This window comes from Drosophila ficusphila, unplaced genomic scaffold (genome assembly GCF_018152265.1).
Source record: "Drosophila ficusphila isolate 14025-0441.05 unplaced genomic scaffold, ASM1815226v1 contig_791, whole genome shotgun sequence".
Lineage (NCBI taxonomy): Eukaryota > Metazoa > Arthropoda > Insecta > Diptera > Drosophilidae > Drosophila > Drosophila ficusphila.
In genome coordinates, this window is record NW_025064737.1 from 348,099 (window position 1) to 363,615 (window position 15,517).

At 40.1% G+C, this 15,517-nt stretch overlaps 1 protein-coding gene across 1 annotated transcript in view; it reads left to right on the plus strand.

Annotated features, from left to right (window-relative positions):
* The window catches only part of LOC108096127 (neuroligin-3), a 74,106-nt gene extending 59,039 nt beyond the window's left edge, over positions 1–15,067 (plus strand). The window contains 11 exon segments of the mRNA XM_017197504.2: positions 3,283–3,540; positions 4,572–4,769; positions 5,267–5,659; positions 6,298–6,334; positions 8,638–8,850; positions 10,545–10,683; positions 11,052–11,203; positions 11,661–11,773; positions 11,911–12,785; positions 12,787–12,925; positions 12,928–15,067. Coding sequence (XP_017052993.2) covers positions 3,283–3,540; positions 4,572–4,769; positions 5,267–5,659; positions 6,298–6,334; positions 8,638–8,850; positions 10,545–10,683; positions 11,052–11,203; positions 11,661–11,773; positions 11,911–12,785; positions 12,787–12,925; positions 12,928–13,070 — 2,660 coding nt within the window. The 3' untranslated portion in view covers positions 13,071–15,067.
* Positions 15,068–15,517: the final 450 nt, after the last annotated feature.

The window sequence follows — 15,517 nt, forward strand, 5'->3', positions numbered from 1 at the left end:
AGTAGCATCCCCCGGGGGCTGCAACTTGCAGAAAACGTCGTCATTTTTGTTGAAATGACAACAAAAGTTTTCTGGCCGGGCTTTTGGGTGGGTGGTCGGAAGTTTTGGAGACAAGTTTTAAATGCTGTTTGCATGTTACGTGGCTTTCCCTTTACCTCGCATTCTGGTAATAACCTTCCTGGCCCCAAATTACCGTAATGACTGGAAGGGGGCTTTGAATTTGTGCGGACCGCTTGGAATTCATTGGATGTTACAGTCAAGAAGTTAGGCTAGAACTTAAATATAAAGTCGGAATTATGCGGTGCAATTCGCTGAAGTAAACTGCTAAGTTCTCAATTGACAAATTATTATTATTATTCTTCATCAGTTTACCAGGGTAATTAAGGAGAGAAAAGTTCCTTTGATACATTAAGATCAACAAAAGAAATAATACAAACGTATAATTTTCCTCATTTCGTCACTCTGTATTCTTGTCAAAATTAGAATTGTAGAATTACTTTTCAAAAAATATATCAGTCAATGTATATTTGAATAGAATACAAGACGTGGGGGGTTAAAAGGTTCAAAACTCCCCACAAGGAGGAAACTCATTGAATTAGATCGAAATGTGAGAATTGTGGCACCTCCGTGACATCGAGGCGCGAAGATTTTCCAGAGATATTGACATTGGTTTCCATTCTGTGACACGTTAACACACATCGACTGGCTGGCTCACTGTGGGTTTTGGCCAGGTTTCAATAGCCATCTATATATGGTGCGGACCCCTCGATTCTTTGCCCGAGGTCCACACACGTGCCACGAGTCATTCTTTGTTCGCGCTATTTATAAAAGTCAGTGACACAGTAACTCGCTTTCCTCCTTTGCCCTTTATACGGTGCTCGTTTCGCCACTTCTTCTAACTCTTGGTAGCAGAGCCCCCATCCTCAACCCCAATTCCCCCACTGCCACCCCATAACCCCATCGCCTCCGCAACTCTTTTTCCGCATTGATAAGCAGGTTCTTTTGTTCCAGCGAGGAACTTTCTATGTGGGCAGCAGGCGAGAAACCCGTGTTCATATTGCTTTTGTTACGCTTGTTGTTGTGGCTTTTGTTCGGCACGAGGGGTCGGTGGGCAGGGGGTTGTGCTATTGTGGGCGTGGCACCAGGGCGGTGGGTCGATGTGGCCCGATGTTGACTAGCTCAGATACAAGCGAGTGCTCAGATACATGCGATATGTATCTACCAAAGATGCAGCTGCACAAACTCTGCTTTCCAACTCGTTTCCTTCTTTTCTAAAGATAAATTTATGTTTGCATTTTGCGAGCAATTTCGTGTTCCTTGCTTAAAAGTTCGGTTAAGTTAACTTCTAGGTGGTCTTAAAGTGATGTGTTTCCTTTTGAGGGGGAGTACTAGTTTAATTTGGTTTTTACGTTTTTGCCTTCTAAGTTTATTTGGAAATCTTCTTCTTGTTAGGTCTAAGATTACAGAAAATTAAGTTTTATTAATTATTTTCTCAGCTTAACTTTCTTTAAACTATACAAAAAATACTAAGACAACTAACTTTGTACAATATTAGTGTTTATATGGATATTTAAGTATGGTATTCCTTTTTTTTTTAACAAGTTACTCTCTATGGTTCCTTCGGACAGAATTTTCTCTCCCTAATCTCAAAATGGGCTTTTTTTTAACAACTTACAACAATGTTGGGATTACTGTACAGACGCACATCAGCACAAGGGAATCAATTTAGCTCCCTGCATTTTCCTACTTAGGAAAAAGCCTTTCAATACGTAAATACCTTAAGCTCCGAAACGTGTCCGTTCGGATTAGAATCCACTAGACCAGGAGAACCTTCGATGGCTTCGACCTTTCGTCACACAAGTTAAACGGGAAAAGAGTTGTTTACGTCTAATTTGGCTATTTTCGAGGCTTAGGCCCTCGTTTGTCCCGGAATCGAGTCAATGGAAGACACCTGATTTAATGCCTTGTTTACCTATTTCCTTGGACCGGGGTGATTAATGGTTTTGGCTTGTCAGCTGGCGGTTTTATAGTTAAGACCGTGAATCTTTTCCTTGGCAATTATTTTTCTCGTTGCAAGCTTGAATTATTTCCGCAGGAATTCCACCGGAAAGACAATCAATTTTTGCTTTCCCATTATACAGTTTACATCCGTTTTAACTTTAATTGAGCAGCTGTCAATTACTATTTTTTTTAACGATTTGTTCCACAGGAAAAAATCTGGAAATATGTTTTTTGTCTTTTCTTTTTATACCCTTGCAGAGCAAAAGGGTATTATAATTTCAGTCAGAAGTTTGCAACGCAGTGAAGGAGACACCTCAGACCCCATAAAGTATATATATTCTTGATCAGCATCACGAGCAGAATCGAAATATGTATGTACGTCTGTCCGTCTGTCCGTCTGTCCGTCTGTCCGTCTGTCCGTCTGTCCGTCTGTCCGTCTGTCCGTTTCCGCGCAAACTAGTCTCTCAGTTTTAAAGCTATCGTGCTGAAACTTTCCCAAAAGTTGTGTAGTTGTTGCACGCAGTATATAAGTCGGAACGGGCCGGATCGGCCGACTATATCGGATAGCTCCAATACAAGAGAATGAAATAAAAAATTCTCACTCTATTGTTTTTCATCAGATCGACTTGAATTCTTCAAGATGGCGTTTTCTAACTGTTATTGAATTTCGGATTAAATTTGATCAAAATCGGATAACTCTATCATATAGCTGCCATAGGAGGGATCGAAAACTATATATAGAATTAATGGAAATAAATTGATAACATCGTTGTTTTTCATCAGACAAGTATGATTTTTGGAATATAGAGTGTTCTTACGACTCTTGAATTACGAGTTAAATTTGATCAAAATCGGACAACTATATCGTATAGCTCCCATATGATCTATAGTCAAAAATATGGAAAATGAATAGAAAAATCGTCTTAGCTTCGATGTTGTCTAGCCTTTATGCGTTTTGTTCGACATATTTGATGACTGCAAGGGTATATAAGCTTCGGCTTGCCGAAGCTAGCTTCCTTTCTTGTTTATAGTTATATCTGTATGACAAACTTAAAATATATCAAACAAAACAAATTAATTGAATTAAAGATTTCTTTTAGTCATTATTTTTTTTACAAATTATTAAAATTATTATTTTTTACCGATAATAATTAACTAGAATTCCTAGAAGGATTTCCTTTGAAAGTAAAATAAATTACTTACCTAAATCACTTTTGTTTTTTAATAATAAACAACACACCTATATTAAAAACTTATGTTTTATTACTCTATATTTTTCAGTTGGATCGCGTGACTCCTCGGGCAGTTCTTCTTCCTCAACGGCGGGCTCCTCGTCGTCGGGAAGCGGTGGCTCCGGCTCATCCTCGTCAACCTCCTCCTCGTCAGCCGGAGGAGGAGGTCCTGCCAAGTACCCAGTGCTGGTCTTCGTGCACGGGGAGTCGTATGAATGGAACAGCGGCAATCCCTACGACGGATCCGTGTTGGCCAGCTATGGACAAATATTGGTGGTAACCATAAATTATCGCCTCGGAGTGCTGGGTAAGTGCCCGCACACTCAAATCCTAATTCTAATTGATATGCCGAGAGCATGACCAAACGGACGGAGCTCTGAGCGACGGGCAGCGAGTGAGGTCAGGGCAATGGGGCGAACGTGCCCCATCCAACCGGCCCACTCAGCCTCTAAGCCAACCTCTTTTCCCCAACCCCCTGCAACATCAACTGCACTTCCGGCGCCAACAACAAACTCTGCAGCTGCAACAACTGCAGCAGCTACGAGGCGCACATTTATTCCATAATCTAACTAATTTACCTACAGTCTGGCGCTGAATTTATCGGCAGCACAGTGGACTGGAGTGCGAAATTATTATGGTTTAATACGCTTAAAAAAGCACAATATTGTTTTCCTAAATTGTTCGCAAGCTACAAATGTTTGCACAAGTAAAAATTCTGAGTATGCTAGACAAAGGCGAAAAGTTTGGTCAAGACTTAAAAAAAATGAATGAATTTAATTTTTTAATGTTTCGAAAGCAACGAATAAACTTTTTAAATTTTCTTTATGTATTAAGCAAATCCCTAGAGTTGCTAAAAATAACTTGAAACAGTGACATCTTAAACTGAAAAGTTAAAAAACTTTTCTGTATTCAATTAAATGTCAGTAAAGTATTTTATGATAAGTACCCTATATTTTTTACATTCGGTCCACAGTGCGCTGTCAAAACCTCGTGTAAATTCAAATGCACAGACGAAATTAGTGTGACCTCATTTGGCGCCAGCCGCCCTTTCTTTCCGCCCCTCTCCCGCTTAAACTGACCCCCTTTGCTGCTGCTGCCGCCGCCGCCTCTGTTGTTGCAGAGGAAACGGAAGTGCTGACATCATGATTTGCACGCGTGACTTTGCACATTTTTGCGCGACGAGGAGAGCGGGAAAAAGAGCGGCGTTTGACATTTTAAACAGGCAAAGCGACCGACTGACTGACTGCACGAGTACGCTGCGAATCGATTAAATTTCCATTCGCGAGCCAATCAGCCGCGCAAGGAAAAGTGCTGATTAAGTGCGGCCACTATTTGCAGGCTTTCTGAATGCCAACACGGACCGATACTCGAAGCTGCCGGCCAATTACGGACTGATGGACATCATTGCGGCACTGCACTGGCTCAAGGAGAACATCGGCTCCTTTGGCGGGGACCCCAACAGCATCACCCTCGCTGGCCACGGCACGGGGGCAGCCTGCGTCCACTTCCTCATCTCCTCGATGGCCGTGCCGGAGGGTAAGTAGCAGACATTATCCCACTGACGGGATAAACATACATACGTCATGCCCGGTGGTGCCATCTCCATCTCATTTGCCACACGGAGAAACCCACTTTGCGATTTTGCTATAAAAATCTTTTATTTGACTTAATCGAAATTTATTAAACTTCATTTATTGGTATTAATACCAATATACATTCTTAAATTTATTTTATTGCCTTTTAGACCTAATTGAAATGTATTGGATTTCGATTTATAAATAAAGAAACTTTTATTATGTTAATTAATTAAATCATAACGACATCAACAATTGAAATATATGTGCTCTAAATAAAATTATGCTGTCAAACTTAACACTTTTTTAACCAAATTTCATTAACCCATATAATCAATAATTATTTTCAAAATTCCATAAGTTATGCTATTAATTTCTTTAGTTTTTTGTTCTAAGTTTCAATGCCAAAACAACAACCAAAAAAAAATTGATTTTTTCCCGTGTCCTCTTGCCCTCAAGGTTTGCTCTTCAATCGTGCCATCCTGATGTCCGGTTCGGGTCTGGCCCCCTGGTCTTTGGTCAGCAACCCGGCCAAGTACGCGGCTATCGTGGCCCACCACGTGAACTGCGCCTCCGACCTCCCGCACGCCCACCTCATGAAGTGCCTGCGCGAGAAGACCTTGGACCAGCTGCTCAGCGTCCCCATTCGTCCGCCTGAGTTCGGATTCGCCTTCGGGCCCAGCATCGACGGAGTGGTCATTGACGGCGGGGACTACGTGCCGCCCGCCCCAGGATCCCCGGCGGCCCAGGCTCAAGCTCAGGCTTCCACGGCTGCAGGGAACGGATTGGGCGGAGAGGCGGGAATCGCTGCCGCCGGCGGTTGGGGAACGCCTGGTCAACTCGAGAATATCGGTATGTTATAGTGTACATGGGGAGCACGGATTTTTATTGCCACATGTCCCTTTTTGAGTTACCTTTTTGGTTAGTTAAAAGCATAAATGCATTCAGTTCTATATGGGATAAATACAGAAGCTATTAACTATGCAATTAAATACATGACTAATATAAAATGAGTCTTAGGAGAGATAAGATAAAATCTTAATGTATAACTTTTATCTGAACTGGCTTTCAACCGGTAGCTTAAAAATCATCGAAATTATATTTTCATCTACCTTGATCCAGTAAAAAATAATTGTGTTTAATTAAAAGGTAACAATGTCAATTTGAAGCTTTAATTTCCAAAGCATCTCTTTGAGAACATAAAAAAGCTAATCAACTTAATTAAAAATTATTTTAGCGGACCTGGGCGCGTTTTTCGTTTACTGGCAAATAACTTTTATTCTCTTTGCATAATTAAAACAAATTATAATGCAATGGTTTTTCCTGCTCCTCCATTTTTCTCTTTAACCCGGATCCAACGGCTTCTGCTGACGATGACGATGATGATGATTCCGACGATGATGATGGTGTTTCCTCACACATATGCCTGCGCGAATCAACAACAACACTCACGCTTTCACAACATGCGGTGGACTTTTTAATTAATGCAGTATTAATGAGAAAAACTGCCATTAACAAGTTGTCAAGGTAAGTTGGGCCAGGCCAGCAAATGCTTAATTATTTTTACCTTAACGCTTACCCATACATATATCGCATACACAAAGAAAAATGTATTAAAACTTTTTTAATATAGAACTTAACACCTTCAAAATGTATATATTAAGTGCACTTTGATTGAAACACGTAAAGCTGAATTATAAAAATATTAGGAGTCATAAATATTGGAAACATGTATGTTTATTGACCAACTTAGATAATCCATTTCCGTCCAGTGCAATCTTTTATGTTTGTATAGTGTACGCTATAATTAATTTAAAGTTTTGACTTCTTTTGGCAAGTTTGTGCTTGCTTTGTTGGGTGTCGAAGGACTCTCATCTTGACTTTTGCCTCGGCACGAACCCCCCAACAGCCGTTAGTTTAGCCGGCGATAAGATTAACCCACTCCACCATTTTGCCCACACCTTCTTGTAATTAATTTATGCACATTAGGCACGCAAATGTTGGGCTTCATTTTGTTATGCTCAGCTCGTTGCTGGTCATTGCGGCTCCTGCGGATTTCTGGGGAGCTGAAGTGGCTGTGGGCCCTTGATTTATGCACTTTGTGTTTGAGCCATTTTACAGTGTTAATGTATATTATTAACAGCTAATTAGATACGATTTTATGAGTGATGCCCAGTAGGTTAACTATAACTAAAAGGAATCTTGAAACTTGGAACCTATGTGCAATATAAAAAGATTTCATATCTCAAAAAGAATAAAATGATAGCAATATTTCACCTTCTCAGTTCATTTTTGAATTAATTTATCAGTTCTTTATTTTCTTTAAAATAGTACTTCCTTATTTCTAACTCATCTTTTTGGAATACAAATTCAATCAAAGGTGTGCAGCTTGTAAATAAATTCCGAACAGCATAAACATACTGCTTCCCATCTCCTGTAAGCTAAAATTCATGTCAAGCGACGGAGCGCAATGCAATTGAATAGATAATTACCAGGGAATCGGAGTGCCAGCCAATCAAACACACAGTCAATAGTTAATGAGAACTCTTTTTGAGTTGAAAATTGCAGCACTTTGAGGTCCCAGCTTTGAGTTGCCAGCCGAGTGCAGCAACGCATTGTGGCTCTAACATGAATTTATCTCGGTGCGCTTTGTAAACTGTCAATGCCCCGGGGGCTATTAGTCGGTCGCCCTGCCAAAGGAGGATAAATATTTCTTTGTGCACATTTAAAAGCAATTTGCCGAACACACACGCAGCCCGAATATCCAAAGGAATTCCATTAAACACATGCACAAAGAGCAAATAAAATTTACCAAATATAAAACGCAAAACTTTCAACCGACAATCTCTCCTTCTATCTATCTCCATCTCACACAGTGCGTAAACAAATAAGGCAAAAATAAATTTTAAATTGCAAACGCTGCAAGAAGCTGCGCTGGTCAGTCACTGGTAGATACTTTTCCAGCTGCTTTTGGCCAAGAGTTGCTTCAAAGTTTTGTATCTATCAAGGGTGCGGTTGGCTGCAAGGGCTTGCTTCAACTTGTTTAACAAATGAATGGATCCAAAGTTTTCTGGCAAAATTATTGTGGCAGAGAGATAAATGTGAATTGATGCTTGAGAAATGCAATTTGTTGGTTGCAAATTTGTAATTACAAAGAATAATTTAAGCCAGAGAATGCACTTGAGCAGGACCTTGGTTTATTTCTTAATCTGTGAGATTGTCGGCATTTTCTGGAAACAAACCCTTTCAATCAGCGACTCAGGTGAACTTATCAGGGAATCTCATGTTTGGCGAGGGGTTAACTGGGGAAGGTTGTGACACCTGGGGAATAAGCAATTTTAAGGCACTTCAAGAAAATGGGTTTGCTTTTTGTAACAAATGTGGGGCATTAAGTTTCATATTGTGTGGACAAATTAGATTTTTACGTACTGGAAAGAAACATTATGAACGATTCTTATGACAAATTGCTTGCAACTTATTTAACAATTTATAAATGAGTTGTACAAAGCTTTCCAACTCAATCGAATAGCTACAAAACAAACATTAAGGGTTGAATTTTGAGTTTGTATCAAACTAATAATATTTATCTATACTTTTTTGCTCAAAACAATATTAATCATATTTAAATATGAAGTTATTTAGTTATGTGGCTTGTTTTCAATCATTCCACATACCTTTTCTTACATATTAGGTGTAATGTTTTTGACAAGAGAACAGCCTTGATTATTTTGTGTAGGAATTCCAGAACCTTGTGTAATCTTTACAAATCATTTTGATTTTCTGAGTGCATACGTATATTGACTTTCGCATTTCTCACCCGTATTTCGCAGATACGACCTGATGGCCGGCGTGACACGTGCCGAGGCCTTTTTCAGCTTCAATTCGGGGGACGTGCAATATGGAATCGAGGCGGATCGACGCTCGAGAATTTTAAAGGCCTACGTACGCAACACGTACACGTTCCATTTGAACGAGATATTCGCCACGATTGTCAATGAGTATACGGATTGGGAGAGGCCCGTCCAGCATCCAATTAATATCCGGTGAGTAATTGCGTTTGTATGCGAGCCCTTTCCAAAGGGTGAAGACGGAGCCCAAGTCGCCGGGGATTTCGGGTAGTAAGGTGTGGGTGGGATGGGTGCCAAATAAATATTTCGTTCTTAATTAAAAGCGCAAGTCATGCCCCGATCTCCTGCTCCGGTGCCCACTTCCCGGGCAGGTTTCAATTAAAGCGGCTTAAATGAATCTTGATTCCAATCTTATGGCAAATGAAATGCAAATTTTTTGTGCGTTCACTACGCTTCATGTCGGCCTGCCAATCTTCATAAATAATGTTTGGCTGCAATTTGTCCGCAAACGGGTCGTATAAGTGACATGGAAATTGCTCGCACACAAGCCCAATCAAATAGATGATTTGCTTTTCATTTTTCGATTTCAATCAATATTTATGTTTGCTACTAGGTCAAAGTGACATCGCAGCTGTCGTTCAAAATGCATTCATATCATGTGCGATATGTATTTCAACTCTCGTTTCGGTTTCCTTAAACAATTTATTTGCGTTTTGCATAATTTATGCGGAATTACATTTCAATATTTCCAAAGAAATATGGCAAACAAATTGATTTCCCTTAGTGCAACACAGGGCGTATACTTAACGCGGCCTTTCACAGCCCAGTTCGAAAGTATTTGCCGGAGTTGTGCGGACGTGCGTTAAGTGGCCTGCAATGAAGCACGGCGAACGTTTCACGCTTCAACTCCGGCAAAGGCCTCGTTTCCGTGGAGCATTGATCACAGGTTCCGGTGGGTGGGGGATTTCCAAGTGGGCGGAGGAGCTTACCAGCTGAAGGAAGAAGGCTCCCTCTCCGTTTGAATGTAAGCAATGCAAGAAACAGATTTGCCTTCTTCGCACTAAGAAGTTCTTTCTAGCGAGGCAACTTATTAAATATGAAGCTGCAACAAATGAAAGTAGAAAATTCTGCCTAGGATGAGTATGTCGTGATATGCTGGATATCTTGAAAGCTTTCACATGGAATAAAGCATCTCTAATTTATTAGCCGAGAAAGGAATTCTGTATATCCGTGAATAAGTAAAGTGAAGTATCACTTGTATTCAAATGAGATATCGAAAATAAAGTAATTTGCTTTTATGTAGATTAATACATTTATGATATGTTATCTGTTTGCTGCTTAAGAGTCGCGTATTTTATTACAGTTTAATAGAAATGCTAGTTTAATAATAAACGCTAAATGTGGAGGACAGACAGCAAATAATAAAAAGCACAAGACACAGCGGGCTGTTTCATAGCAGCTCCTGCTTTTTCCGTCTTTGCTGCATTGAAAAGATATGTATGCAAATGCGCCAAATGGGTTTTATTCAAATTTTACGCTGCTGCATTTCCAATGCTAAAAAAACCAAAACGCGAGAAGGGCAGACAGCAGAAAAAAATAAGAAAAATCGCTGGAAATCAGGTGGACGAAAAAAGCGAAAATCCCAAAATAGGCTTAGACCAGCGTTGAGAACCCCACTCGGTAAACAGGTAAATACGAGCCACATCAACGAAAGTGGCAGCACTCAAAGTGGCTTGTTAGTTGCGCACTTGAACACAGCTCGATTGGCGAAGGGCAATAGCAAAATAGCCGGAAAATTGCAGAGCGGCTGAAGGGCGGCCAGGGGTGGGCAAATATTGAAAAATTGTTATTTGATTTTAATGTTGTGCTTTTTTCCCCGTTTTCCGCAGGGACGAAACACTGGAGGCGCTCAGCGATGCTCAGGTTGTGGCGCCCGCGGCTCAAACGGTGGATTTGCACTCGGCGGATCATCGCAACTCGTATTTGTACGTGTTCGACTACCAGACGCGGTTCGGTGATTATCCCCAGGTGAGTTCAAGCTCGCAATGGGGTTTGTGGCTTTAATTTATAATGAATATTAACGAACATTTCGATTGCCGTTAGGGAACATTTTTAAAAAGTTACCTTGTGCACCTTAAATAGAATTTCGGAAAATACTTTTAAGTATGTACTCAGCGTAGTTAAACTAAACATATTTTAAAACATTTTCTTGCCTAGCATTGCAAGTAACTTATTTTACATGACAAGTTGCTTAATATTTAAGATAAATATTAAAGTAAATATTAAGCTTACTGAGATGATTCCATTGAATTAGTTAATACCAACAAGATCAGGGTCACACACTGGATATGAAACCTAACTCCTAATGTGGTTTCTGGTTTTCTGGCATTTTGCAGCGCCAAGGATGCATCCACGGAGAAGACCTGCCCTATATCTTCGGTGCCCCACTCGTTGGTGGTTTCAATCACTTCACGCGCAACTACACGAAAACCGAAATCAGTCTCTCGGAAGTTGTGATGTTCTACTGGTCCAACTTTGTGCGAAACGGGTAAGAGAAACTCTAAGAGTGGCGGGCTACCAACCCAACCACAAGCGCAACCACTGAAAAATATTATACACCTTTAAGCTCTTGGTTAAATTTTAAAATTTTAATTTACGAGCTTCTTTTATAAGATTTTGTGTACCATTTTGTACCCGAAAACACATTGCAATCATTTTCCTCAATTTTTGTACAGAAATGTGGTAGTTTTTAAGTTTTTTAAACTACTAGCCTTATATTATTATAATAAATTAGCTAATCTGTCACCTTAAGCTTTGCTTCGTTCTGTTACCCAAAATACATGAACACAAGATTGCCAATTGAAACTACACCCACAATGTGGTCACATTAATTGGTTTTATTTTAATTTACGGTGATGTGTTTGTGTTGAAATTATCTCGCATTTCACTGTGCAAGCGGCTCAAATCGCATTTAACAATAAACACAATATCTCGACCATTTGTAGCAATCCAAATGAGCAAACGGAAGCGGAGCACGGAAGTCGCCAGGAAAGGAGTCGCTATAAAACAATCGAGTGGACGGCTTATGAAAGTGTGCATAAGAAATACCTCAATTTCGGTTAGTATAAATATGCATTCCCAGCTAAGCTTGCAACAGTTTTATTTAAGTGCTTTCAATTAATGTATAAAATATTCTAACGATATCAAATTCCCAACCGAAAATTCTTCCTCTTCTGTTAAATGTTTTCCTTACAGATACAAAGCCAAAGTTGAAGAACCATTATAGAGCACATCGGCTCTCCTTCTGGCTGAATCTCATCCCAGATCTGCATAAGCCCGGTGGCGATAATGTGCCCGCTGCTCACCACCAACTGCACGATGATGACGAGGAGGACAACAATATTCCCAGCGATGCCTCTGTGAAGCCACTCAATCCGCCGTACAGTTCACGAGCTGCCAATGCGGCTGCCATGGGAAACTTTACCCTTTTCACCAGCCAGGTGTTTTCCCTGCTAAACCTGAGCTCCCCCTCATCGTCCCTTCAGCGGAATGGAACTCGCTACGGGGCAGGCAAGATGTATCCCGACGACATGATGGACGGGGACCACGGTGGTGGAGCAGCCAGTGCTTCGCAGGACAACGATGGATTCGCCGCCTACTCCACGGCATTAAGTGTAACCATCGCTATAGGATGCTCCCTGCTGATCCTGAACGTGCTGATCTTCGCGGGGGTCTACTACCAAAGGGATAAGACCAGGCTCAGTGAGCCCCGACCCCAGACCAAGCTGAAGAGGCAGGAGAACGGCCAGATGCCGAACAGCATTTGCGGGGACCTGGAGACACTTACGATCCACGCGAAGAGCGACCCCGCCACGATCCTCTCGCACCACCACGCCATGCAGCACCACCAGCTGCCGCCGCCGGAGTTCGCCGACATTCCCCACCGAGCTCCCCCGCCGCCGAAGCACATGAAATCCCTCCAGGATCCCGGGGGCGGTGGCTCGGTCAGCGGGGCGGTGGTGCAGATGCCACCGCCACATGCGCTTCAGGTGATGGGCAACCAGTGCGGCACGCTGACCAAGAAGAGCTGCATGAAGCAGACACAGGCCCAGGCGCAGCAGCACTCCCCCCTCCCCACAGCAGCAGCAGCAGCAACAGCAGCAGCAGCAGCAACATGTGGTCACCCATCAGCAACACTTGCAGAATCATCATAATCAAAGCATGACCACTGTGCTCACCACGGCCGGTGGCCTGGTGGTGCCGGCACCCCCACTGTTCCGGTGATTGTGGCTACCACCACGCAGCACCAGCAACACCAGCAGCAGCAACACCAGCAGCAGCAACATCAGCAGCAGCAACACCAGCAGCAGCAGCAACAGCAGCAACATCCCCTGATGGACGAGCTGCGTGTGTGACATTAATTGACCGTGCGTTTTAAATGTGATCTCTAAACGCACAGCGTCCTAGTCCCTAAATCCTGAAATCCTTCCCCTATGCGTTTCAGCTGTCCCTATATATAAACTACAACGGCTATAGCCTGTAATTGTAAGTGTGTGTCGGGAGTTTGAGCTGTGTCTATCCAATACACACAGAGGCTTCCCCGTGCTAAACTCTGTTGCTAGTTGGTTTTCTCAATTACCCTGTAAATAGTTCTCTAAGTGTAGATTGTTGTCGAACTCATACCAAGGAAAGCTAACTTGGAATTTCAGCCAAGTTGCAGGTAAAACCAAATGGTTTTATCCTCCGCGATTTCTAATAGTTTATTATGTTAAGTTATTTAAAACCAGAAATGTTTATTTGTGTTTTAATATGGGTTAGGAAAAATGTTCTACCTAACACATTAATTTTTATTGAAATATATATTAAGTTACCTCACAGTCTATTTAAAAGTAGAATCAATAATAATTCTCCTTTTTAATTCCGTTTCAATTTAAAATAAGCATTCTAATTTTTTATTTTCCTACGCCAATCTGTATTTCGCAACTAATTAGGACCAATAATAACTATGCGATTCCAAGTTACGGACAAGTTTGCATCTCTTCCTTCTGTTGGCGTTAGTATTAAAAACTTTACAGTAGAATAGAGTTATAGGAACAAACTTAAAGGATTCTGAATGCGTAAAAACAAAAAGAACATGAATGTTATTCTTCCAAAGACTGAATTATAATTGTGTATTGTGTGTAAATAAAACTAGTTGCAGAATTGAAAGAACTACTCTAAATGTACAACAAAAATCTCCCATATATATACGTTTTCAAACGAATAAAGATGAGAATGCAGTTTTTAGCCAAAAAACCATGAGAATTACCAACACGTCAAAAATAAAAAAGGAAACCATAATATCAAACAATGTACAGGTGAAAAGGAGCTGTTTCTTTAAGTTTTTCAGCAGATTAGTGAAAACGGAAACTGCACAACTACACCAGCAAACAATAGAAGCGACTTTAACTCAAACTAAAAGTGGAACTAAACTTTGGTCAGACAGAAAACAAACAAAACACAAGCAAAATTAAATTAAACTGTTAATTGTAAGCATGCAGCTACTTTGTTATGTAACTAAATAAATATTTATATAGCTATTAAAATTAAATGCGTACATAAGCCCACACAATATAAACAAAAACAAGTAAGCCCTTATAAGCTATAAAAATTTCCAACTGCGAGAATAGTTAAAAATTCCATTAGGAATTAAGCGGGGCAATTGAAACGCGCAGTGAGTCATAACAAATATTCATAATTATTTTGTATTTCTCGGCTTGGTTGTTTTTTTGTTCTGAATCACAACCATTTCAAACAATTGCCCAAAATTGTAATTAAAATGGAAATGAGATGCGAAAAAAATAGAGGGCAAATTAAGCAATGGAACAACTCATTAAAGTGAAACGGCGTAAAAATTGCAAACAATTTACGGCGCTTATTAAAAATACTTGTAAATTATATAAACACATTTAGCGACAGTAAAAACCAAACTGAAATGAAAACTATTATGAAAAACAAAAATTATTTACAGCCCAATTGAGAATGTATAAGTCTATAGCTTCTGTATGCATATACAAACATCTATAAAAATAAATCTATATATTAATGTAACGGTGTAAACTTAGCATAATTAGCAAAATAATACTACAAATTTATATAAATAATATATAGAGTGCTGCATAACGGGCAAAACAAAAACGATACAATTAAAACCAGAACTCATGAAAACTATTGCGTTAGAAAATGTGTAACGATTGTGCGAAAGAGACTTAGCATTAACAAATTTGGACTAAATGGAATATAGTAAAAATCAGTAATGAAGAGCATAATAATGAAAACCAAATGAGAAGGAAATTTAGTTTAATGGTGTATAACCACAGAGACGGTGTAAAGCGAGTTGCAGACACTTAAGATGAAATGAAAATTAAAATAATAAAGTTGCAAAAATTATAAAAATAATATGAAAAAAGTTTTTTTTTGCAATACTTTCAATATTAACCAAACAAGGTTATAACCAAACAAGGTAAGTATTATAAAACAACTGTTTTTTTTACTTATTCATGTGTAGAATAAACTAAATAAAAGTTTGCATATGGGTTCAATGGCTTATTTTTAATGCAGGATTAAAACTTTCATGCTTTATAAAAACAAGCAATATTTTAAGCAAAACACTGCTTTAAAGGCTCTGATTTAAAATCGATTGCAGAGCAAACAGATGTGTAAAATATTAGAGGCACATGCACTTTAAGAGACCATTGATATGTTGAATATCTCCGCACATGGAAGCCAACACTCGCTTATTGAGATACAGATAGTGCACTGCATCTTTATGCGAAACAAATATGGCGTTGGCACCCACACAGACATGAAACACCACACAAAC